The sequence below is a fragment of the Salvia miltiorrhiza genome, chromosome 3, assembly GCF_028751815.1.
Source record: "Salvia miltiorrhiza cultivar Shanhuang (shh) chromosome 3, IMPLAD_Smil_shh, whole genome shotgun sequence".
In the NCBI taxonomy this organism is placed as follows: domain Eukaryota; kingdom Viridiplantae; phylum Streptophyta; class Magnoliopsida; order Lamiales; family Lamiaceae; genus Salvia; species Salvia miltiorrhiza.
The window spans coordinates 63,975,733-64,000,354 of NC_080389.1; the positions used below are offsets into that span (position 1 = coordinate 63,975,733).

At 37.5% G+C, this 24,622-nt stretch overlaps 5 protein-coding genes across 7 annotated transcripts; 2 read left to right on the top strand and 3 right to left on the bottom strand.

Annotated features, from left to right (window-relative positions):
* Positions 1–317: 317 nt before the first annotated feature.
* LOC131015366 (uncharacterized) lies at positions 318–6,630 on the top strand. Its single transcript, XM_057943743.1, has 13 exons — positions 318–597; positions 1,844–2,018; positions 2,257–2,340; positions 2,598–2,839; positions 2,974–3,217; positions 3,675–3,754; positions 4,094–4,178; positions 4,582–4,713; positions 4,824–4,937; positions 5,360–5,407; positions 5,616–5,700; positions 5,944–5,994; positions 6,195–6,630. The coding sequence occupies exons 1-13, from the start codon at positions 455–457 to the stop codon at positions 6,284–6,286; spliced, it is 1,575 nt and encodes a 524-aa protein (XP_057799726.1). The 5' UTR covers positions 318–454; the 3' UTR covers positions 6,287–6,630.
* A 701-nt stretch (positions 6,631–7,331) lies between these two features.
* LOC131015443 (ran-binding protein 1 homolog c-like) lies at positions 7,332–9,957 on the bottom strand. Its single transcript, XM_057943852.1, has 4 exons — positions 9,560–9,957; positions 8,846–8,997; positions 8,332–8,457; positions 7,332–7,836 (listed from the first exon to the last, which is right to left on the bottom strand). The coding sequence occupies exons 1-4, from the start codon at positions 9,727–9,729 to the stop codon at positions 7,616–7,618; spliced, it is 669 nt and encodes a 222-aa protein (XP_057799835.1). The 5' UTR covers positions 9,730–9,957; the 3' UTR covers positions 7,332–7,615.
* Positions 9,958–10,354: 397 nt separating this feature from the next.
* On the bottom strand, positions 10,355–12,678 carry LOC131015466 (thioredoxin-like protein YLS8). Of its 2 annotated transcripts, XM_057943888.1 has the most exons (3): positions 12,433–12,478; positions 11,412–11,506; positions 10,355–10,996 (listed from the first exon to the last, which is right to left on the bottom strand). In XM_057943888.1, the coding sequence occupies exon 3, from the start codon at positions 10,994–10,996 to the stop codon at positions 10,688–10,690; it is 309 nt and encodes a 102-aa protein (XP_057799871.1). In that variant the 5' UTR covers positions 11,412–11,506; positions 12,433–12,478; the 3' UTR covers positions 10,355–10,687. The 2 variants fall into 2 exon arrangements, with proteins under 2 accessions (XP_057799871.1, XP_057799869.1); XM_057943886.1 differs by lacking the exon at positions 11,412–11,506 and having other exon boundaries at positions 12,433–12,678.
* Positions 12,679–14,409: 1,731 nt separating this feature from the next.
* On the top strand, positions 14,410–17,494 carry LOC131015362 (protein phosphatase 2C 50-like). Of its 2 annotated transcripts, XM_057943739.1 has the most exons (5): positions 14,410–14,631; positions 15,199–16,314; positions 16,401–16,709; positions 16,788–16,893; positions 16,981–17,494. In XM_057943739.1, the coding sequence occupies exons 2-5, from the start codon at positions 15,439–15,441 to the stop codon at positions 17,313–17,315; spliced, it is 1,626 nt and encodes a 541-aa protein (XP_057799722.1). In that variant the 5' UTR covers positions 14,410–14,631; positions 15,199–15,438; the 3' UTR covers positions 17,316–17,494. The 2 variants fall into 2 exon arrangements, with proteins under 2 accessions (XP_057799722.1, XP_057799721.1); XM_057943738.1 differs by lacking the exon at positions 14,410–14,631 and having other exon boundaries at positions 14,673–16,314.
* A 565-nt stretch (positions 17,495–18,059) lies between these two features.
* Positions 18,060–24,112, bottom strand: LOC131015329 (aminopeptidase M1). The gene is made up of 19 exons (XM_057943685.1): positions 23,814–24,112; positions 23,280–23,425; positions 22,683–22,785; positions 22,004–22,190; positions 21,829–21,922; positions 21,594–21,747; positions 21,266–21,370; positions 21,064–21,180; positions 20,835–20,948; positions 20,550–20,732; positions 20,176–20,458; positions 19,975–20,096; positions 19,707–19,804; positions 19,186–19,363; positions 18,972–19,086; positions 18,825–18,892; positions 18,654–18,728; positions 18,477–18,554; positions 18,060–18,399 (listed from the first exon to the last, which is right to left on the bottom strand). The coding sequence occupies exons 1-19, from the start codon at positions 24,042–24,044 to the stop codon at positions 18,214–18,216; spliced, it is 2,637 nt and encodes an 878-aa protein (XP_057799668.1). The 5' UTR covers positions 24,045–24,112; the 3' UTR covers positions 18,060–18,213.
* Between the last annotated feature and the right edge of the window lie 510 nt (positions 24,113–24,622).

Consider the following 24,622-nt stretch of genomic DNA (forward strand, 5'->3'; position numbering starts at 1 on the left):
CGAAAATCTACGATAAATACATCATGTTGATAGATGAATATAATATTCGAATTTAACTTTTATAAGAAGTTATTTTTTTTTTCAAATTCCTTATTTTTTTTATATAAAAAAATACATTATTATACTTTTTTACAAAAAAAAATGTAATTAACCACATTCTACTTCAATCTTGCTAAAGATTTCAAGGTACAAGTCTCAAGGTACAATCACTTTCAGCAACGCGGTGCACGAACATTAAAAGGATGGAAAGTAGGGGATCATGACCAAAATACGCTGATGAGGTAAAACGACACTCAGCTTTGCCCTTTTCTCGTTCCTGCAATAAATACACACACATCAGTATATATAAGCTCACACACATATATATGTGTGCCCATATTTAGAGCGAGAGAGAGAGAGAGGAAACAAAAATTTAGCGGAAATTTACACACAGAGAGAGAGAGAGGAAGCTAGAATGGATGAAGAGGAAGGCAATACGAATGGGGAAGAGGAAGTTCTAGGTTCAAGTCTGACACTGGAGAAAGTCGCTGCTGCCAAACAGTTCATCGAGAATCACTACAGAAATCAGATGAAAAGCATACAGGAAAGGAAGGAAAGGTGCGTGTGCGTGCGTGCGTGTGTGTGTGTAGCGCGCTCGTGCGCGCGTGTACGAGTAGCGAGCTTTGAGCTTGTATGCTATGTGGCGAAGTTTTGTTTTGACTTGAAAATGCTCTAAACTAGTGTTCAATTACTTGTTTCCTGCTGCAATTCGAGATTGTTTACGAGATCTACTGCGTTGATTAGCTGATTTATTTCTGTAGTTTTTTGTTGAGTTTTTTTAACTTGTGGATTTTAGGTTGTAAAATGAATTAGAATTTTGGTTGGTTGGATGTAATCGAGTGATAGTGATCTGAGGCTTCCCTTGGTGAAAATTTTGTTTGAAGTAAAACGATTCTGCTTCTAGCGTATTGTAGACGTAAGTTGAATTTGAGTGGTTAATTTGAGATTGCAGCGGTTAAGTTGCTGAGATTTATAATGTGTATGAAGGTTGTTAAGCGGTAATTCGATTTCCATGCATGTATATATATCTCGAGTTCAAGCCTGTGGAACTCGGGACAGGAAAAATCAGCTCGGAGTGAATTTATATACTCACTGTTTTTGTTTTAGTTTTATAGCTGAATCTTCGTGATTTTCAGCTCTGATGCTCTTTTCTGAATATGGAGAGTAGGTCTGGAACTTTTGGCATTGATTTCAAAGCCTACAATCAATAAATTGAGAGTTAAATACCGGTAGGTTAGTTCAAGATGCTCAGCCTAGTCGGTAGAGATTTTTGTCGGGACATGACTTGTGGCGGTTAGTTTTAGGTAATTTACTCGTCGAGTATTAAAACAGGAGGATGATATACTCTGTCTCTTGCAAAGAGTGCTTATGTTTAATGGTAAAACACAGAAGGAAATAGCTGGCGATACTTTTTTTGGTGCATGGTGGGAAACGGAAAAGTTGCCAATGAGTTTCAATTCTCAAGTTGTTATGTTCACATTTTTGAATGAAAGTTTGCCTAGTATTTCCCTCTTTGGCTGAAGACAGATAAGTTTAAAAGTGTAATTCAGTATGTGCAAGTCTTAATTAATATGTTAACGGCAACATAATTCTGGTATGCAATTTATGTGATTGTAGAGTCGTAGACAAAGTTCACAATACCAGTTCTATCATCCATTCTTTCAAATTTGCTGTTATAGAGATTTTATATTTGTTGCTCCGCATTTTGCCTTTTGAATTGCTCAACCAGTTCCGTCTTTTAAAGTTTATGTTATGGAGATTTAGCAAAATTTTAGAACCTTTGATATTCATACTTCTATTCTAGGAGATGGATATTGGAAAGGAAGTTGGCGACTTCAGATGTGCCCAAAGAGGAACAAATCAATCTAATTAAAGATTTAGAGCGAAAGGAAACAGAATATATGCGACTGAGAAGGAACAAGATATGTGTAGATGATTTTGAACTTCTAACGATCATAGGTCGTGGAGCATTTGGTGAGGTTGGAAATTTTGCATATGTTCCTTCTATCTATTTAGTATTTTCTTTTAATATATTTCAAATAATAGAAATGAATTTGAATGTGAAATATTTACATATATAATTTCAATTGTGCCTTTCAAATATTTTTTTTATAGACTTCCTAATTAAGCTTTATTGAGTAACTAATAGTTATAATTAATGTATAACTGTATTCTTTTAGTTGTTTTACAGCTTCTGATAAAAATTTGGAACTGCAGGTCCGATTATGTAGGGAAAAGAAATCTGGCAATATATATGCCATGAAAAAGTTGAAGAAATCTGAAATGGTTTCCAGGGGACAGGTAGTATATTAGTAAAAGATGCAGAACTTTGTTTTATTTTTTAATTGTCCACAATAGACTTTTACCCTATGTCAACAAGTGACGAGATTCCGACCAAGTCTTTAACATTTGCATAAGTGGAAGCCTTTTTTTTTTCCCTTCTTTTGTTTTGGTCTTTGGGCCCACATCCTTGTAATTCTTAACTATCGTCTCTATAAGTCCTTGGAAGATCTTCTTGAGAACCGGCCTAATACATTGGCAAATATTCTGCTTTATAGGTGGAACATGTTAGAGCAGAGAGAAACCTATTGGCAGAAGTGGCCAGCCACTGCATTGTTAAACTGTATTACTCCTTTCAAGATGCTGAATATTTGTATCTTATCATGGAATATCTCCCTGGTGGTGACATGATGACTCTTCTGATGAGAGAAGACACACTTTCTGAAAATGTGGCTAAATTTTACATAGCTCAAAGTGTACTGGCCATTGAGTCCATTCACAAGCACAATTATATTCATAGGTGGGTATGATCTAACATTGAGTAATTAAGAGTTCACGTCAATCTTTCTGGAGAATGAGTCGGTATTGACTATTGAGTATTTCAATAATTAGTTCATGTGATTTACCTTTTTTCTCACTAAAATTTATCTTTAGGGACATCAAACCAGACAACCTTCTTCTTGACAAGAGCGGTCACATGAAGCTGTCAGATTTTGGCCTTTGCAAGCCACTTGATTGTAGAACTTTGTCTACTGTAAATGAAAATGAGGCTATGGATGATGAAAACATAAAGGAACCAATGGATATCGATAGACGCTTTCCCGATGCTACGAATGGTAGTAACTGGAGAAGTCCTCAAGAACAACTCCAGCATTGGCAGATGAATAGAAGAAAGTTGGTAAGGAATCATTACAAATCAGAGTTTTTTACTTTTCCTAGAACTTTAGATTAGGGTCTTGTCCGTTATGTATCCTCAAATTTTCAGGATTAAGGTCACCTGGCTTGCTGCATCTTGCTCAACCATGACTGGATTGGATTCACCTGAGTCTGACCTTAAATTTACTATCTCGAATTGCTTAAATTGCAACCGTCCTTTGTTATGGACATCATGACTTTTGTGTTATAGCTGGTGCAACGGCACTGTTTTTCTTTTTTAGTTAAATGGGAAATTTAATTCTGCATTATGCCTTGTAGCTCTAAGTAGTTTCTCATAATAGCTTACCTTGCTGCATATGGTTCTTCTTTCTTTATAAGGAACGTCTTCTGGTCGCTTGTTGAGTTGTATCTTAGCTAATAATTTGTGTTCCATTGATTTCCAAAGTATGAGTTAATCATATGCATTTCTCTATGTCAAGGCATTTTCTACTGTTGGTACGCCGGACTATATTGCTCCAGAAGTGTTACTGAAAAAGGGATATGGCATGGAGTGTGACTGGTCAGTTGACGCCTTTTCTTTCACCTTAGAAATAAGTTACTCTGCAACTTATGTATTTGGCTTATGGTAATGTGAAAATTTAATTTATATATACATTCTCTTCATTAGTTCAGCTCGAATCTTGCTATGTACTTTAATGACTAAATCTAAATGGAATGAGATTACTCTACTAGAGCCAATGTGCAATTTTAATGCTTCTATAAAAAATCATATCTATGCAGTAACTCTGGGATTCAGAACTATGTTCATGTTCCATTACTTGCATATTTAGATGCCATAGTAGTGAAATTTGTGGTAATTTTTATTGCTCGTCACCTTAATGATCATATATTTATGTAGGTGGTCGCTAGGGGCAATCATGTATGAAATGCTTGTTGGCTATCCCCCTTTTTATGCTGATGATCCTATGACCACTTGCAGAAAGGTATATCCTTCACATATGATGTATAACAATCTGTATTTTTCATCGAACTTTTTATCTGCTTCTAATTATATTATGTATATATCTTGCAATGCGTTAAAACTGGACCGTGGGGATTCATAGTGATGTTACGGAAAGCTGAATTTGCACGGATTAGCTAATTTTATCACTTCCTAATTTGCTAGGCACCAATTACCATTTACCCGTAACAAACATTTCGTAAGACCAATATGCATAATCCCACTTTTCAGTGTGTTGACATTAGTATGAACTGGAGATCAAACACGAATAGCCTTCATGCATTTTGCTAAAGTTTGAAATGATCACACGCAAAACATTCCTTTACAAAGTGGAATTACTTTTGAACCAATTCTGATCTGATAAGCTTTGAGGAACAATTCGGCAGATTGTTCATTGGAGAAATCACCTGAAATTTCCTGAAGACACCAAATTGAGTCTCGAGGCCAAAGATCTCATATGTAGGTTACTCTGTGATGTGGAACACAGGCTTGGAACTGGAGGGGCTACCCAGATAAAGGTACGAGTTCATAAAGATTGAATTTAGCTAGTGATATAAATGTTATATTGGCATCTCTTTCTCTACATACAAGCGTATGTATCTTAAATTTTTTAAATGAATATTTACAGGCCCACCCCTGGTTTATGGATGTTGAATGGGATAAACTGTATGAAATGGAAGCAGCCTTCAAACCGGAGGTTAATGGAGAGCTGGATACTCAGAACTTTATGAAGTTTGATGAAGTACACTCTAGTCTCGTTGCTTTATTTTTCACTTTAATTATTGCCATCGATGCCTACTTTATCTAGAGATATTAAGTATTGGTTCTCTAGTTATCTCAGAAGTCACTAGTTTGGTGAAATTCTTACTTAGATTTTGCTTTGGACTTTAGATAAATAATCCTTTCCTTTTTTTACCTTAAATTTTTCTTATGTTTTTTTTTCTTCTTGTTCTATGCTTCAGAATTATTGCCCCCCCCCCCACCCCCACCACACACACTAGCACTAGCACTAGCAATCCCATAGGATCTCATAGTTTAAGACATCTCTAAATCAAAAGCTGGAATGATCCAGTCTTCTTTAAGAATTATATGAACAAATATTTTGTGCTACTCAACTTTTCTTTCGAATTGACCAATTGATGCATGCATGTTTCTCTCCAACAGTTGGATCCTCCAAAACAAGCAAGCTCTGGATCAGGACCCTCACGAAAGGTTTTTCTTGCTCTTTATGCATATTTAATCTAGCAGTTGCCAGTTTCTCCCCGATAGTTTGCAATCAGAGTCGGTTGCCACTTCAGCCAAGTGGCAACTGACTCTCATTGCAGTCATGGCAGGATAGTTGTCATTTATGTAATATTTATCCTAAAAAGCTTGATAATGACTAGGGTGAATAACTTGACCCTCTTGTCTAATCGAGCAGCTGCATCTTACTCCAAAGGATTTGAGTTTCGTGGGCTATACTTACAAGAATTTTGATGCTGTCAAGGCACTGCGTTATTCATCAGGTACAGATTAGCATTTTCTCTGAGTTCCTTGAGTTCTCGTAGATAGTTCCGTTTAGCGTATAATTACATACCTTCTAAGCTAATGGATTTTAGAGGTCTCCCTCCCACTTGAGAATTGAGCTATACCTATAATAAAATTCTAATTTCGATACATAATAGACACAACCCCATTTGGAGCTATCTTTATATATAACTTGATCCTCGCATATATAACCATCTGTACATACGGTTTTTGAACTGCAGATCATACCAGGAGTGCGTCACCAAGACGACCATCTATCGATTCCATATTTGGTAAGCCATGCTCCCTGTACATTTAGGATGCCTTTGGTTTGACCCTTGATCATGTAATTGGATCACCTTAAAGTTGGGTCGATCATTTAATCATCCTCAATCTTATTAATCTTTATCTTATCCCCCATCCACAAACCAAACGCCCCCTTAGTTGGTAGCATGCTGCGCTGTGTCTTAATACACTCAACTCCATGTGATAGGTGACGCTGTGGGTGGCGGCATCATGAGAGCGACGCCCATGGACTCGGACGTACAAATGATCACATCAGTGGACGACGTGATGTCTCCATAAACTAGACGGTAACAGATGTTTCTCCCGCCTCGCCTCGATTCAGTCGTCACTCAATTGTACAGTGTGTCTTGACTAACATTATTTAGATGGGGGGGTGGGTTAATTATTAGGGGGAGTGTGTGGTAGGGAAAAATTGAGGGTAGTTTGTGCGGGGATTGCCCAGGTTGGCAAGGGAAACTTGCTTTCTCTTGTGGCAGCGTCCTTGTCTTAATTTTTATGGATGGATGGTTGCCCCCACCACTACTACTGCTTCACTACACACTTTGTTTTTTTCATGCCACCCAAACCAACAATTACTCTTGTTTTTTGGTTTTGTGAAATTATTCTTCAAGTATTTCTGTCTACATCAGGTGGCGTATTTCGTGGAAGGCATCATTTTCACCAAGTTTGTTTCTTCAAACTTGTATTCCCACTATTTGTGGATAAAAAAAGTGGTGAGTCCATACTTTTTCAAGAGTCAATTATTACTCCCTTCATTTAGCTCATTTACATGAAAGATGGGAGTAATATTTAACTCTTGAAAAGTTGTGGGTTATATCGCTTTTATTCAATTTACATATTTTATTTAATTTCGGTGCCCATAAGAAATGAGTCATTTTTAGTTGGACGGAGGGAATATCATTTATGAAAATGGATTAAAATAGTGAGATTAATCAAAATGATATATTACAGATGGTGTGCCATAAATTGTGGGACAAAGGAGTATAAATTTTCATAGAAATAAAGGAGTATATTATTAAGTGTCCTATTTTAATATTTTTTTATTTAACAAAGTAAGTGTCCTATTTTATAATTATTACATTCCTCTCATATCTTGTTTCATATTTTTGAAATTGTTGTAATTAATTATACATGCAATTATCATGATAGTTAATAAAATTACAACTATAAAAATTTCCTTTTTTCTTTGATACACATAAAAAACAGAAAAAGTAATAATTAGGACTCGTGTTATCCGTCAAGGTGAAATTGCAAGTCCGCCTAAATTTAGATACGAATTCTGATTAATTTTAAAAATAAGAATCTGATGGAGAGGAGGGGCATATGAAGCAAACAGAAGACCTCAATAATCAACGGCCATGATTAAAATATAGGCAGCGATGGTAAATGCACCCTGTAAAAGTTTAGCAATACACAACCGATATACCAACAAAGACGACAACATAAGGGTAAAAAGCCGCACACTTAAAATCTATAAACACACATCAATTGACACCAGCAAACAAACCAACCAACATAACCAAATGCACAACTCATTCTACTAGTCTCAGGATTTTTCTCACTTGGATTTACCCGTGTCTCACCCGACCCTTCCCGGATGAGAAAACCCTACTTGTCGTCGCCAGATTTTTCCTGATTCTCGGTCTCGTCCTTTTTCTCTTCCTTGAGCGTAGGCTCTTCTTTGGCCTCTGATTTCTCCTCTTTGCCCTTTTCTTCGACGCTCAATTTTTCAATGAGATTGGCTGCAGCATCAGCTTCTGCACTTTCTCCACCGTCATTCGCCAGAGATTCAGTGATTTCTTCGATCTTGTCTTTGAAAGATTTGCAGTCTGAACAAAGAGACAAAAACAAATCCATATCAGAATTTGCTAGCACTGAGGGGTTAGGAAATTGTATAGAGATAATGTCGGCTTAACTGCTTTTAGTTTTAGCTAATCCTAATGAGACTACGAGAATAGAGCAAGTCATTCTAGAAGTAAAACACATAAAACTGGACGACGTCTCCACAAAAAAACATTTGAAGTCACCATATAGCATTGCACGTTGTTCGACTTATAACCACATTAATGGGGATGGCATATTTTATAACTTTATATGCAAAGCAATTTTAACTAATAGTTTAGTTATGCATAACAAAACAGTGTAACAACAAATCACACGAACCAAAATGCCAATGAGATATATTATTACTAAAAGCATGAATCAAACAAATGTATTCCAAATTACAATACATTCATCTACTAGCATGAGTTCGTTAGCAATAACATCATACAAAGATCAATATTGTAATATGCATACTAGACAAAGAGGGGAAAACAACTTACTCTCCACCGAGGCAAAACGGATACAGAATGTCTCCTCCTTTAGCTCTCCATCTGTAAAATCGGCAGCATGCCACACACAGGACTTTTCGTTCCCATGATGCTCTTGTAACGACATTGTGGGAAGCACTACAATTGAATAGGAAAAGGTAAATTTCAGGCATAAGGCCTTCACGAATCTTTCACTAAAAAAGTACAACAAGTAGAATCACACACTATACTAATTATATTGTATCCTTTTTTATAAAAAAAGAACAGTTACATAAAAAAACATAATCACATAGGCATGCAACTAAATGTACCGACATTGTGGGATGCACTGCAATTGGAAAAGAAAAGGTAAATTTCAGGCATATGCCTTCATGAATCTTTCACTAAAAAAGACAAACACGTAGATACGCACACCTATGTTATTTAACTTGTATCCTTTTTTATTAAAAAAAGTTGCATAAAAAACATAATCACAACTAAACTTGAAATGCAAATTCATGAATATAAGAGAAAGTGATTTGCTAACCGAGATGGTTGGCACAGATCTTGAGCGTCTTGCTCTGCCTCATAACAAGCCTAATTTTGCCAGTATCCTTGTGCTTGAGTAGCTTCACCATTCCAACTCCCCTCTCTTTCCATTGGTTACCGTCCTTGTCAAATCTATACAACTTTGCTTTCCTACCGAAAAATGAACAGTTCAATATCAAATAATGCTAACTGAAGAATACAAACGGTATTTCCACAAACACTTTCCACTGTAGCAATTCAATTGAGCACACGAAAACAGAGCATTCATCAGAAACAAAAATTTAGTTGAAATTTCAGCTGCATCACAACAATTGCACAGATTCATCCAAATCCTATATCAAAATATCAAATGCATCAATTGAAACGCAAAACACCTTTTAGTAAATGAATTAAAACATTTACCACTTCTTCATTAGAGTTTCACTGGATAGAAGCAATTCACTTCATTCTGAATCTACAGTCACACTACTAAGATCATACATCACTATCATCAAAAGCATAGCATAACACCTACATCGGCAGAATCAACCAAATACCAAATCACCTAAACGCGACAACATTCTACTTCAATCTAAATTTTGAATCAGATTACTCGCATCTAAATTTAGCCAGTTAATAACACAGAAAAAAAAACTACACCAATCAGCTTCCAACTCGAATCACAATTCCACTAAAAATACTCGGAACTCAAATCTAGAATCAGACTACTCACAAATCGAGGAGAACATCTTCATTCTCTTCGCCCGTTGTAACGGCAACTTCCTGGAGTTTAACGATCGGAGCAACCTGAGCTCCGGTATCCTCATCTTCAGCCGATGGCTTCGAATCGTCCTCCTCCTCTTCTTCTCTCTTCAGAGCTGTCGGCTCCGTTGTGCTCGCCATTAACGATCTACGGAAAGGAAATGAAGCAGAAAAAGGTAGAGAGAAAAAGCGAGAGATCCGGCGTAGGGCTAGGGTTTAGCAGTTACTAGAATTGAAGAGAAGTGAAAGTGATGACTGATGAAGAGCGAGAAAAAAGGGAGAAGGGAATCCCTTTATAAGGGTTTCGACAGGCCCATTGAACTTGGGTTCTCCGCCATGAGAAACTGGGCTTTGGAATTTGGATTAGGTTTATCATTTAATTTTTTTTTTTTTTTTGAGAGAGAGATTATTTAACTTTTTTAATCTATTCTTTTATGGAAATTATTAAACGAGTGTGTAAACTCTCACAAATGAATCAAGATTAGATTCAAAAATATTTTAAATTTTCAATAATGTTAATAAACAGGCCTAAATAATTGGCATTGAATCAAAAATAATAAAATATCCTCACAAATGTTTTTAATTTGACAAAAATATTAATAAGGACATTTTTATTACTAATATTATTGAAAATTCAAGATACTTTTAAGACTAGATAAATAATTTAACATTTAAGCTAATAATGTTGCTAAAAAGAAAAGGCTACAATTAAGGGATGTGTAGTAGTACTACTATACAACAGAAAAACTGAAAATTCTTTCTCAAAAAAAATAAAATATGAAAATTCAGCATTATTTTTGTAAAGAATTACACTATGAAATAAGACACTTATTCGAAGACATATAAAATACATACTAATTATCTGAATAAATCGCATTCGACTCAATTCGTGCTACATTTTAACGAATTACACCAAATGCTCCGTAGTGACGGACATTTCACTCGTATATTTCATCAGATGTAACATCTACGTGACCCAGAGGCCTCGAGTGAAATCAAGATCCAACGACGCAGTTTTAAAATCGGTAGCCGTCACCAACAATGATGTCAGTTCAAAGAACAACAATCACACCCATAAACTATAGGGTACAAAAATAGTTTAGTAACGATACTTTGTGGAGTAATCTTTGGGGGCGATGACAAGACCGCGTCCCTTTCTGGCACCACGATACACCGTCTCAACGATGTCGACGAATTCCTGCTTATCCTTCATCGCCCAGTTGATCTTGTTGTTGTTTCCAGTGCCGAGATCGATCATAATGTGCTTGTTCCTGAAGAAGAACATGACAGTCGAAGGGTCGTACAGCTCGTACATTGTGTTGAAATCGGGCACTTCTGTGATATCCACCAGGTATATGACGGCAAAGTTCTTGATCGTTTCAGCAACCGAAGCCAGCACCTCATCCATCTGAAGATTATTACATGTCAACAACAAGTGAGATGCTAGACAACTGTTGCACGAAATAAGATACGTGGTCGAGCTGAGAAGCCAGAGAGAAAACGGGCCGAGAGGTTTTTTTTTTGTGACCATACAGAGACCATAGGTGATTTCTAACAGTATCTGATAGAAGTTATGCAACAAAACGAACTTAGAAAAGAAGTAACATAAATCTAGTTACACATATGTTGGATATATTATAAATTTATAACGGGGAAAAGCAGGCATCGTCGTAGTAATTTGTAAGAGCCAATAGTCAGATACAGCAGGCATGATATTGAACAGAACTATTCTAGCTAATCCACACTTTTGGTTGTCAAGAAAGATCAAATTGATAGAAAATTTAACTTCATAGTGAAAATAAAAGAACAAAAAAATAACAAACCAGATGCGACTGCTATTTGTGGACTTTTGTTGCTTTGGCTCTTCAACGAGTCAACTTCGTAAACCAGAGGTTTATCGAATCCTTATGTGTAGAGACTAGTAAGAAAGTCAATTCATCAAGAACAAGGAATATAGATATATCATTGCAATTTAACTTGGAGATGCACAATGTTCACAATATAGCAGAGGATGGAGGGTCGACACAGAAATATCTTTAATAGCATCATGACAATGGAGTGTAAAATAGACGAACGAGCTAAAGACCACGAGGATGAATAGTCCCAATTATCAACCAAACTTCTTTGATGACATAAAACCTTAGCTAAGATTGCGAGAACTTCGACACTTTAGGTTAGTTTTGGACAAATTTTTGGCGAGCTTTAGATCAACTCGAGCAATAATATAACAAATGTAACACTATTTAGCATACACCAACATAGACGAAGCATGCTCTTGTAGCAGCAGATAGCTAATGCGATAGCAGATGCAATGAACTAAAACTCATTATAACTTGAAAAGCATTAATTTATTTAAGATCAAGACTACCTACACAGATGAGGAAAACATAAATGGAAGCTCACAGCTCAAATGCTATTCATGGATGATGGCATTACTCTTGATCAACAAATGTATTTCAAATTATAAGGCTTCTAATCTAACCGTAACATGGAGCATCTATAACATCCACCTGAAACTGATTATGACGAATAACTATAGGTAGTGAAGTCGAAATCACAGAAATACGACATTGCTTATACTGAAGCAACCATAACGTCGACAACATAGCATTCAAATTCCACAACTCAACTCCAATCCAAAGCATTGCTCTGATTAAGACCTAATTCAAGCATTTATGCAGCTCAAATTTGCCCAAAAGAGGCAAAAACACACAATAACAACAAAATCAAGCTCCATTTCAAAAACTCCTATTAACAATACCAATTGACTTAAAAAAAACAGGCGAATCGGGGAAAAATACAATTCAGATCATAGAGAGCGAAAAATATGAAATAAAATCAGACCTGCATGCAGGTATCGTCCCAATCGTGGCCGAAACGGATGATGACGAGGCGCTCCTCCTCCGCGAGAATCGCCTGATCGACGGCCCATCCGGAGTGAAGATGCGGCAGCAAGTACGACATCGTTTGCGGTATCTCAGCGCAGAAAAAATCAACAGACAAATCGAATTTCGTAGTGATTTTGGCTTTGGGTGAAGAAGGCTCTGGAAGATTCGCGCGGAATCCTGCTTTAAACTATTTCCCTCAAAAGAAAAAAAAAAAAAAAAAAAAAAAAAAAACGAATTGGGCCTCTTGTTCTTTTTTTGAGTTGGAATTGGGCCTTCTTTGTAAATGATTTAGATAGATAGGGGCCGGGCCATAGGGCCCGATTATTTGTATATTGATTAAAAAAAAATCAATATTGTCTTAATATTTGATATTTGTATATTCCAACAAAAATATTATTTTTGCATCCAAAGTTCAAAGTTGGGCATGATGCATTACTTTTACTTAGATTCATCATTTGATCATAGCAAATAAAGTTAATTGAAATACTAGTCAATATACTATTGTTTAATCTGTTCAACGTCGGATATAATCTTAAAAGGAAATCGCATATTGAGGAGGAAGGTCTTATTTGTAAATATACTTACACGGAGAGATTTAATTGTAAAAGAGGGTTATAATTTTGGTTTTTAATCTTAGACGTTGATTTGCATTCGATGGCGATTATTTGAGCTGAAGTTAGTTAGTACATAAAGCTCATCTTTTTTCTTGCTAGAGTTCCAATTTCATAGTCTGTCTGTATGCGTAAAATTCAGATCAAGAGAGAAAAATTTTATACTTCTTTGTTGTTCAAAGGTGGAGAGAAGCAAAAGAGTTTTTGTGTTACATATATAGATCATTGTAATCAAAGCTAAAACAAACAATAACTTTTTAAGTTGGTTGTTGTTACTATTCAAACATTCGAAGTCAATAATATTATTTTATAATAAGATAAAAATAAAAAATAAATAGATTTTAATAGATGTCACGTGGTAAAGCAATGTGGTGAATGAGCATGAAAGCAATCAAAATCCAAGCACGCCAAACTTTACTTGAAATGAATCAATCATAGTAGAAAAAAGTTGCAAAGGTCACTCATTCTTTCCCTACACAAATTTTCAACGGTTGAAAGCTTTAAAAAATTAGTTGGAGAAAAACAGACTTTAGCACGTGACTAAAATCTCAACAAAAAATCTTATTTAATTATCCGCGATTTATAACTCACATTATTTCTCTAATTGAAACTTACTCTAAATTAATAGATTAAAATGAAGCTAATTTTGTATTTTAATATGATCACTTCTAATTTGGTTATTCACAAACAACCACTATTTGTTGGAACGTGTAATAAATCTCACGTTTATGGATAGCATTTACCAATATTTACATTTGTGACAATTTTTAATGGTTGATCGAAATATTCTTTGAACGTTTATTTCAGAAGTATTAGCATGTAAATATACGAATTTTGATATGTTTTTTTCACACATTCTTTTTTGGAACACAAATACATGTTAAATATATTATTAGTTCGATGTTTTTTCCATTAAATTTTTGTTATAATTTTTTTTAATGGGACACGACTTTTAATTTGTTTGATTGAAGTGCCTCCAAATAAATCTTATGTGAGATATCAAAATTGAGGTGACGATCAATATCAAATAAAGTTGATAAGTTTTTTAGCACAAGTAAACTTGCATAATTAAGAAAATCAATAAATAATGATGATCAAACTGGTGTAAACTCCACATCATTTTATTCCTCTTTTGTTAGTTTAATGTATTTTTCACTGCAGTAATATCTAAGATCCAAAACATGAAATTTTCAAATCCAAATCAAATGGGTGGAGAGATGCTTTAATATGCTAAATCTGGTTGGACTGACTTCTCCTCTTTTTCCTCGAGATAGCATATTATAATTATTTGTATTAGAAAACCCAAATATTTTAATTTTTTAGTATTTCTTGCATTCTTTTTTGTTTCTTTAATCATTTTCACACACCCACTCCAGTGACTCCACTGACTTTTCTCTGTGAATTCACAAACTATAAAAAAGGAAAGATTTTTATAATGATATTTTTCAAAATTTGGAGAACCCATATTTTTTTGGCTGGGTTCTTGATTTGTCAGCAGATGTTCAAGATGGTGAGAGGAGGGAAACTATTACAGTGAGAAATAGGTAGTTGTTGTAGTTACCTTTCATTTTCAATTTCTTTTTGTTATTTTATTTATTATGCTATTACCAATTTCTTGATACTACTATACTGCTGCAAATAAAAGTAATTATTGGTTGAAAGGGAGAGTTAGACTAAATAAAGTAGCTCAAGATTTGAATAAAGGGTTGACATAGATTGCCTCAGATCCAGTGTACTCAAAGTCGTCTTGTTGAGAAAAAAAGTTTGCCTTTTATTTCAGGGTTTTCTTGTGATTCTTGAAACTTTTGCTCTGCTTTTCCCCCTTGTTTCTCTCTCATCAACCATTTTGTTGCTTCCTTGCTTTTATTCAGCTCAGAAACTACTAAAATTCTCAATCTTGATTAGTTTTCTTCTTGTTTCTTTGTTTTTAGTTGACTGTCTGAGTAAAGAAGGGATCTTGGCCATGATGAATTTGCCTTTTTCTTGTTTTTTTTATGTTTTAGATAATAGATGATTAAGTGAAATATGTGAGAGAAGAAGTTTAGTTTCACCTTTTTTTTCTATATGTGGTGACTCCTTTATAAATGATGGTGATTGGTGTTCATTTTTAGCTTTGACAGATCTAGCAAGTAACTTGTAATTTATAAGCCTTCTTTGGTTTAGTTGGGATGCTGAGGCTTTCGATGAGGTTATTCATGTGCATTTTTGGATCATGGGGGAATGGATTCTTGATCTGTACTAGTAGATTTTGCTTTATGTTGGAGGGAGGTGGTGAGTTAATATAATAATGACAGGTGATGTAGTTGTAGGTGGGCGGCGGGGCGACGTTTCGTATTTAGATAGTGATCTCGATGGAGGCGAGGCGTGGGGCGGTTGCAGTGCCATATAGTTTAGGTAACTTGATTCTTGACTATCCTAGTGTGGGGTGCTGCTGTTGTTGTTGTCGTTGTTGTTGTTGTTGTTGTTGTTGTTGTTATTGTTGCGTGGATGAGATGAACTTGAAGTTGATGGGAGACGACGAGGCTAGCGTGCTCCCGGATGGGGAGACGAAGAGCTTGGGCAACTCTGTGGATGGTGAGAATGATGATTGTAGCTTTGGTGATTCAGGGAGTGATGTTAGCTTCTCTGTGGCGTTGGGGTCGGGGGAGGGGGAGGCGAGGAGCGAGGGCTCGTCTCTGCTGGCTATGACATCCGAGGACGAGACCATGTGGCTGGCTCGGGAGGAGGATGGGTCCTCGTCGTTGGAGGGTGATGCAATGCCGGACTCATTGGAGGTGGTGAGTGATACTAGCAGCCTGTGTGGTGATGATTTCTTGGGCTTTGAGGCCAACTTCTTGGAGGTTGAGAGGGAACTTGCTTCGAGGATACGGGTGTCGAGGAGTCCGGGCAGTGATGCCGTTTTAGGCGATTCTCCGTCTGTGTCCGTGGCCAGCCGGGAAGGGGATGTTGCCGTGTCTGAATCATCCAAGGCCGGTGATGCTCAGTCGGAGAGAGGGCTGTGCGGGAGGGTGAGCCGGAGCATCTTTGAGGTGGATTGCGTGCCTCTTTGGGGGTTTACCTCCGTGTGTGGCAGGCGGCCGGAGATGGAGGACGCGGTCGCAGCTTTGCCTCGTCTGCTCAAAATCCCGATCCGGATGCTAACCGGAGCTGATGGTGGAGGGACGACGTGCTTGAGCCATCTGACGGGCCACTTCTTTGGAGTGTACGACGGTCACGGAGGCTCTCAGGTTCGTGTCCGTCTCGTGTTTTTGATGACACCCCGTCGTTGTATCGCGGTCGAGGTATCGATTACGTTGAAACCTTTATATTTCAGGTAGCTAATTACTGTCGTGATCGTCTGCATCTTGCTTTGAATGAAGAGTTGGATGTCATGATAAACAACCTTGATGATAATGCCAACTGTGAGGAGAGGTGGAGGAGAGCTTTCACTAGATGCTTTCTCAAGGTCGACGACGAGATCGGAGGGAAGGCCGGCCTCGAGCCTCTCGCCCCGGAGACCGTGGGGTCCACCGCCGTCGTTGTCCTAGTATGTTCCTCGCACATAATAGTCGCCAACTGTGGCGACTCGAGGGCCGTGCTCTACCGTGGCAAAGAAGCCATGGCTCTATCTGTCGATCACAAGGTAGCTACTACCCGGTGTTTCTAGGGCAAATTCCCGGCCTTTTACACGCTCTCAACTCTGTTTTCTTGTATCTTGCAGCCTAATCGGGAAGACGAGTACGCACGGATCGAGGCATCGGGAGGGAAGGTCATACAGTGGAACGGCCACCGCGTCTTTGGCGTCCTTGCAATGTCGAGGTCTATCGGTACGCCCCTCTATAGTCCTCTCGTATTTCATTCCATTCCTACCGTCATTCCACAATTCTAAACGCTCGCGCTATCTTCGCGTGCAGGAGACCGATATCTGAAGCCCTGGATAATCCCCGACCCGGAGGTGATGTTCGTGCCACGAACGAGGGAGGACGACTGCCTCGTTGTGGCCAGCGACGGCCTTTGGGACGTCATGACAAACGACGAGGCCTGCGATCTAGCTCGGAGACGGATACTGCTGTGGCACAAGAACAACGGCGTCTCCCTCCCGTTGGAACGGGGCGAGGGGATCGACCCCGCGGCTCAGGCGGCCGCGGAGTACCTCTCGAACCGGGCGCTGCAGAAGGGCAGCAAGGACAACATCTCCATTGTTGTTGTGGACTTGAAGCCTCAAAGAAAGATCAAGAACAAGACCTAGGATAAAAACATCATTTTCTTAGTGGTCTTTTTTTTTTTTCTATAACAAAATTGTGAGTTGTTTCGATTTGCCCATATGTTTTAATTATGGGCTGTAGCTTTGTGCAAAATCACAAAAAGATGTACTAGTTTGGAATCCAACCAAATATATTTTATATATATATTTAGATTGCCTGATAAGTCATTTTCAGAGGACAACAAATTAAATAATGTTTGTATACGTTATTTTTCAAGTTCCAACAATATTAAAATAATAATTAATATAAAGAGGAAAAGTTCTAAATAATTCAACGAAACTGATAGCCAATCTACCAAATTGAATCAGAAATACAGATGGAATCTTTCATAGATAGCTTCATTAAATTTTATGAGAAATAAAAATAGTCGAAAGTTGACATTTTTTTTTTTTTGAAAACCATACTATATAATTTATTTCGGTTGAATAAGCGGCTCCTTACGTGAAAAGGATGGTTGACTTTTTTTCCCGCATAATAATTATACCACGTATGAAAAATTCATTTGACTTTGCTCGATTTCACAAATATTAATGAATTTTAGAAAATAACCGTGAATTTCGAATTCGTGATCTTTGATTATCAATTTATCTACTTATAATGAATTTAATTTTTGTAATATCACGAGCAAAAAAAATAGCCACTCATATCACAATGCTCCACATATACATAGAGAGATGGGAATCAACACTGAAGTAGGCAGCCCAAGAAGTCATAAAACAGTAGTGTACTTGAAAAAGAATCTGATGATGCATAATATTTAAATTAAGTTTCTGAAATAAGTAAGTATTTAATTTAAGTTTCCTATATAAGTAATATTTTCCATAGCAGAAATAATCCAAACAAGAAGAGAAGCAAGCAAGCAGAAAAAGATATATATGTATATCAGTATTTCCTGTGTGCAAGCTCCTTGACAGCGTGTGGGAGATCCTTGTCGCTCCGAATGCTTTTAACCCATGCCGCGTTGATGTGGACGCGCTCGATGCTCTGCTTCAACGTCCTCGCGATGTACGGCTTCATACGGCTGCTGAAGAACTCCTCCACCTCGCCCGCCTTCTCATACGACGAGAACTGCACACAACACAGAGTCCGGGCATCAGTACCCGGCTGCCTAGGGTTAGATGAGCCGAGGAGATGAGAGCACGTACCGGTGATACAATGGCGCTGATGAAGCGAGTTATCAGGAATCCGGATCCGTAGGTTTTGGTGAGATGGTCCCACCTGACCTGCAAACCAGACGAAAGTCACGAAACCAACAATCAACGGGGGGCGACCTAGGCGACCTAGAAACGAGCTTTTTTTTCCAAACAACTGAATGGACTTACTTTCAACCAATTCCATGCTGTCTCGCGAGATTCGCTGCTGACAGACAGCCCAAACACGACGTCTTGGCTCCTGACCTGCGTTGGAAAAGGGAACAGCCGCTGTTGAGGAATCTGCAAGGGAAAATGTGTTGCTGTTGCAACCAAGAATTTTGATTTTACAGATTTACATACCTGTGAAGATAGCAAGAAGTCGAGGAATTCTTGAATGATTTCAGGATCCCGGCAAGAACCTAGAGAGCCTACACAAAAGATCAGGATGCAATCAGCGCCTGCAAAATTGACACGGTGTAAAATGCTCGAATGATGAAGAAATTGTACCTAAAATTCGTATTTTCTCCTGGCTGAGGTCGGTTTCTCTGTAAATTCTGAGAAGGGAATCGTAGCCAGATTTGTTTGATTTGTTCACGCCTCGCATCACAGCAACATACACTGCCTGGAAAACAGGAGACGAGGAGATGGTGTCAGCGAAAAAGAGCATGAGTTAGCTCTCAGATATCGATTATGGATAGAGTTTAAAGTTTTTCGTTGCAACCCTTCTCAAATCAGGAGGAAGAACAGCTGTGTTTCTATCTTCCAAATATATGCAGAAGCGCTTGTTTGCTTCGTCTAAAGTTGCCTCGTGCCCGAACGAAGCCAACGCAGTAAGAAGCTCTCCTCTCAACATGCTATCGAGGTGGCTCTCCCCTGGTTTAGGATCCCAACCAAGTCTCCTGTTACAGAAATGAAATAGCAACCAGATTTAATAATTCTAGATAAAACGTTGCTTTATACAAAGAGCAGATCGACAAAAAAGAGAAACGACATCAAGGGCAGGTAAAGCAAGAAAAATAGTGGTCTATTACTCTATTTCAACTTTTTATATCTACAGAATCCATGAGAATGGAAGAAAGAAAAAAGACAACCGTTGCATCTGAACTCAAGGACATTTGAGAATCCCACGAGTCGAGTATATGAGATACGAGTTTTCGTGCACCCATATATTATTAATACAGTACAACCAACCCATGAAACGTCGTGTAGAAAGCAGGACAGAGAAAATCGTGAATAACATACTCTGCGGAATTCTGGAAAAGATTGATGAAGAACAATTTGACTTCATCAACCAATTCAGGCGAGGAATCGCCAACAATTTTTGCTACCGCGGAAGCTACCTGCGGAGCCAAGAAAATTTATGTGATGGAAAAAGTAATCTATGAGCAAAAAATTACTCCCTCCGTCCACTAATTGTTGTCCTAGGTGAAGTGTAAATTTACACTTCACCTAGGACAACAATTAGTGGACGGAGGGAGTACTAAATTCTGGAAAACAAAGAGAGCATTACACTGATCAAGTTAGATAGGACAGTATACTCGAGCTCTTCCCGGTAAGCACCCATCAAGGCAAGTAAAGAGGTAAGTGATTGCTCGCATGCCATGGACAACGAATAATAGTCGTCCAATATTCCTGGTCGAGATATAAAGTGAAATTCTAATATTCGCCCGAGCTGTAAAACGAGAGAACAAAAGAAACAAATCAAAATTACCATTTCTGTCGCACGTTGACAAGTACTTTCTCTCTATTGCATTCCTCAGTCCAGCCGATAGGCCCTCGTCGTATTTCACCCGATAGAAACCAGTCTGTTCCACGTTAACTTTGATCCAGTGGTGTCCGGATGAAACTGAGGCGCCCAGTAATTCCTTAACATCGAGAGTCTTACTTTTGGTTTCCAGCAAGAAGTTTTTACGCTCATCATAAGAGCCACAGCACAGAGTTATTGGGACGACCCATTGCCCGTCACCATGAGAACCACTGAATAAAAACCGTGACTGTCCAAAAACACGATATAAACAGAGCCTATCAGGATTTCCAAAAGTTGAAAATAATCAACCGTGAAAAGAAAAGTGGATTCGAAATAACCTGTTCGAACTCCAAGCTCTGGTCTTTGAGCTTCACTGAGACAACGGGATAACCTATCTGTTTCGTCCATGAGTTCATCAACTTGTTCACAGGCTCACCAGATTCTTCCTGAAGAACTGACCATAGATCTTCTGTCTTTGCATTCGAGCAAGCGAACTTTTTAATGTACGAAGCAAGTCCCCTCTAGAAGATGTCAGAAAAGAACAACGAAACGAGATAAGATATATTATTTGATCAAATGGGATTTTGAAGACATTCCCAGCTACAAATGACCAAATCATCAACCTGAAAACTTTCGGGACCAAGATAGCTCTGCAACATTCGAATGACAGATGCACCCTTCCTGTAGCTGATTGCATCAAAAATTTCATCGATTTCGCTTGCATGATTTATGTCTACCTGAAATGAGATTGCAAACAAACCGAACATCAAAACAAATAATTCTAACTAAATCTTTACAAATAATGAGAATAATTTAAATAGAAAAAGAAAAGAGTGAATGTTTGCCAATAACCTCAATGGGGTGAGACTCAGCAAGCCCATCCAGCCGAAGTCCCTCGGTACATTCATCGAGAAACTGAGTCCAAATTTTCCAATCTGGGAACAAGCTATCAGCAGCTAGATAGCTTACCTGAACTCGAAGAATTAGAACCTCAAGAACTTTACGATACCTTTCTCCATAAAAAAATAAGGATTTAAAGAAACGAAAATAATACCCATGTCGCGAATCCCTCATTCAACCATAAATGAGTCCACCATTCCATAGTCACCAGATTGCCAAACCACTGGTGCGCTAGTTCATGAGCTACAACGGTTGCAACCTAAATACGAGACAAGCAGTGTATTAATTAGTACACTAAGGACAGTTACCTCTTTCTCCTTTATCTAAGACCAAAAACTTATCCACTTTCTTCTCCTCTTTCAAATTTAATACCGTCTCGTGAAGCAAATAGGGCCTTATATATAAAAGGATTTAAAGAAAGAGATAAAAGAAGCGTAATTAATTCAGGACAGTATCATCTATTCTCAGCCGATTCATTTTACCCTCTGTTTGTTTGCAGCTGCAGAGTGTTTTTCATCATAAAGCAAAGCCGTTTCACGGTATGTAACAAGACCATAATTCTCCATCGCCCCGGCAGCAAAATCAGGGATTGCAATCATGTCCAATTTAGGAAGGGAATATGGCACAGCAAAGTACCTGTGTTATAAATTAATAATAACTAAGTCAACAAGTTCATATCATGTGATTAGAAAAGCCATGATAATGCACACCACATACTCTTTATAAAGGCCAAGGGTTTTGACAGCAACGTCGAGAGCAAATTTCCCTTGACTTGCCTTGCCAACCTGGCAATACACTCTCACGTTGATCCCTGTAAATACGGTAATACATCATCAAGAGAACAAAGGTAATTTTAGAATCTAATTGAGATAGAAGGAGAGGGAAAATATACCATCGGGTGTATTATCTTCAACATAGTCAAACAGGCCAACTACAACAGCCACCAAGTAAGTTGACATGATTGGTGATTCTTGATAGTAGACGGTCTTGAGATTCCCGTTTTGTTTCTCTTCAGTGATTGGCATGTTGGAAAGAGCTACCAAGTCCGATGGAACTTCTAATGTAATCTTGAAAGTGGCCTGAATAGCAAGTGTGGGGAATTTACAAGTTTTCAGAAGAGAACATGAAACTGGTTTCAGGTCCTCACCGCATTCAACTAAAGATACATACGTACGTCGATAAGATAGCAATGACAAAACATACCACTTGAACAGTTGAACTAAACCGGGCAAAAAGAATTTTATGTTAATGAAGCATTTGACTGTGATAAAAAAATCAGATCATTTTTAGCTAACTTCACTAGCCCATGAATAACACTACCTATTAGGTTGAAATAAAATTGACGACCCTTACGATGGATAACTCAAAGAACACCGCTGATAGAGACGTATTTCCAAACGTTTTGCAGTGATTAAAATGTAGGGGAAATATATTAGTCCCAGCTTCCTCAAGCCATAGTCACAAACCAAGATAACAATTTTAGAACTCTATCACCACCATGCACAAGCCAGAAACGACTGAAATGTTTGAGTATGAATAAATAATGGCGACCGAGATGCTACTAGAAGTACCTTGCAAGCAGGCTCGTCCCAACAGGGAAAACATCGTCTGGCATCAGCTGGCTCGAACTGCGTCACAGCCATGTTCTTCTTCTCGCCATTGTGCTCATACGTGCTGCAGTAAGGCATCATATTGTTATCTACACTTCAATGTATAGGGCAAGAATTTCACGAAACCTACATTATGCATCCAAAAGCATAAAGCAGAGCAGTAGACAGAAGACGAAATGATGATTTCTCCTTATATGAATAAAAGATATCAAGTAACTGAATGACAACTACACGCATACTCCACTTTTCCCATTCACAGTTGTTATAAAGAATTCCAGTTGCTGCAAAGTGCGTCTATTAATAGACGGGAAGCTTTACATTCAAACTGTGTTTCAAGATACTTATTTTAAGGAAAAATTATCCTCCGTGTCCTAAGAAAAGCAAAAGCATATACGTCCAGAAAAAAACACACAAAAATCAGCGCAAATATGTAATTCACAGGCACACTCATCAGACTTGTCCGTACGATTTATGCTGTAACTAGAAATCATGAATGTCACAGAAAATGTCAAAAACACGACAAAAGTATATAATACATAGATGTAAGAGGTGTATCACCTTCTGTAAAATCCTTTCATCCTATCGTTTAGAGTACCCTCGAACTCCATACTCAGAACCCCGGCACCAATCGACAAACTCTCCTTGAACTCCAGAACCACTATCTCATCCTCAGCAAACAACTCTACTGCCACAGCCTCCAAAACCTGGAAATTTCGAGCAATGTAAGTATCCTTCCAAGATGAGATTTTTATGCATCAGAACCAATTTATCAGATCTTAAATCCAAAGTATTTCATATTATAGGGACAGTTTAACACTCGAATAAGTTTCTACAATGGTTCATAAAATAAAATATACATTAAAAAAAAAACTTATGGAACTTATACAAGTATTTACATCAACCACACATGTATTTATCAATTTATCCCTAAATTCTAACGCACGAGCTCAAAAACAGTCTAAAATCATCCTCACCCTTTTCTTCAATGCGATTGAGCTTTGATTTACGAACAAATTATTTCCCAAATAGACAATGAAAACCGAAATAGCAAAAAAATCAAAAACAAAAAATAGAACGATTTCGCTAGGCTACCTTATTTGCAGACGCGAAACTGACGGATTTAGAGCTGACGGAGAGTTCGGCGGCATTGAGGACGAGGAACTTAGTGTCTGAAACAACGTCAATGGAGATTTGAACGGCGCCGGCGAATTTGCAGGCGGCGAGATCGGGCTTAAGTTTGAGATCGTAGCGCTTAGGGATTGCGAATTTAGGCAGACGCGGCTGCCCTCTAAACTGAGAGTATTTCTGATTCTGCTCCGCCATTGTTGAGTTCTCTACAAAGGTGAAAACTTTGTTTTCAGTTTTTATTTGTGAAAGAATGAGTAGCTTGTGATGTGACTGCTGACAACATATATATATATATATATAATACTATTATATTTTTATTGAAAGTATAAATATAACGATCAAATCTATCTCCACCTTCAACTTTTTATCAATTTTTTTTTTAATTACAATTACATATCTAAGTTAGAGGAGATCAGGGATACAATCACTTATATAATCGGATCACACCTACACCTAAATTTTGATCCGCACTTTGATTTGAACTCACATTATGATCCAAATCATATAAATAGTATTATTATGAGTACAGTATGAACAACCAAGTCATGTAAGCTTCATAAATTATTTACTTTCATTGGTATTCTCATAATAACAATAATAATAATTATTATTATTTATAATTATTTTATAATTATTAATTATTAATTGTTACAATTTATTATTATTATTATTAGTAATTATTATTTGTTACTACATTTTATTATTAATTTCTTATTATTATTTTATTAAAAATAAATAAACTTTTATTTTTGAGTAATATCATACCTGTGGGA

What these genes read in the sequence shown, in the direction of transcription:
- LOC131015329 (XM_057943685.1), bottom strand. Translation starts at nt 24,044, where the DNA reads ATGGCGGAGCAGAATCAGAAATACTCTCAGTTTAGAGGGCAGCCGCGT. An exon ending in ATGAGGGATTCGCGACATGG is followed by an intron (nt 21,181 to 21,265) that starts GTATTATTTTCG and finishes CTTCGAGTTCAG; the next exon opens with GTAAGCTATCTAGCTGCTGA. An exon ending in ACTTCTTGCTATCTTCACAG is followed by an intron (nt 18,729 to 18,824) that starts GTATGTAAATCT and finishes TTTCCAACGCAG; the next exon opens with GTCAGGAGCCAAGACGTCGT.
- LOC131015362 (XM_057943739.1), top strand. Translation starts at nt 15,439, where the DNA reads ATGGAGGCGAGGCGTGGGGCGGTTGCAGTGCCATATAGTTTAGGTAAC. An exon ending in CTCTATCTGTCGATCACAAG is followed by an intron (nt 16,710 to 16,787) that starts GTAGCTACTACC and finishes TGTATCTTGCAG; the next exon opens with CCTAATCGGGAAGACGAGTA. An exon ending in TGCAATGTCGAGGTCTATCG is followed by an intron (nt 16,894 to 16,980) that starts GTACGCCCCTCT and finishes CTTCGCGTGCAG; the next exon opens with GAGACCGATATCTGAAGCCC.
- LOC131015443 (XM_057943852.1), bottom strand. Translation starts at nt 9,729, where the DNA reads ATGGCGAGCACAACGGAGCCGACAGCTCTGAAGAGAGAAGAAGAGGAG. An exon ending in GAAGATGTTCTCCTCGATTT is followed by an intron (nt 8,998 to 9,559) that starts GTGAGTAGTCTG and finishes ATTTTTCGGTAG; the next exon opens with GAAAGCAAAGTTGTATAGAT. An exon ending in CCGTTTTGCCTCGGTGGAGA is followed by an intron (nt 7,837 to 8,331) that starts GTAAGTTGTTTT and finishes CTCTTTGTTCAG; the next exon opens with ACTGCAAATCTTTCAAAGAC.
- LOC131015366 (XM_057943743.1), top strand. Translation starts at nt 455, where the DNA reads ATGGATGAAGAGGAAGGCAATACGAATGGGGAAGAGGAAGTTCTAGGT. An exon ending in AAGCACAATTATATTCATAG is followed by an intron (nt 2,840 to 2,973) that starts GTGGGTATGATC and finishes ATTTATCTTTAG; the next exon opens with GGACATCAAACCAGACAACC. An exon ending in TATGGCATGGAGTGTGACTG is followed by an intron (nt 3,755 to 4,093) that starts GTCAGTTGACGC and finishes ATATTTATGTAG; the next exon opens with GTGGTCGCTAGGGGCAATCA.
- LOC131015466 (XM_057943886.1), bottom strand. Translation starts at nt 12,552, where the DNA reads ATGTCGTACTTGCTGCCGCATCTTCACTCCGGATGGGCCGTCGATCAG. An exon ending in GGGACGATACCTGCATGCAG is followed by an intron (nt 10,997 to 12,432) that starts GTCTGATTTTAT and finishes AATAATCTTCAG; the next exon opens with ATGGATGAGGTGCTGGCTTC.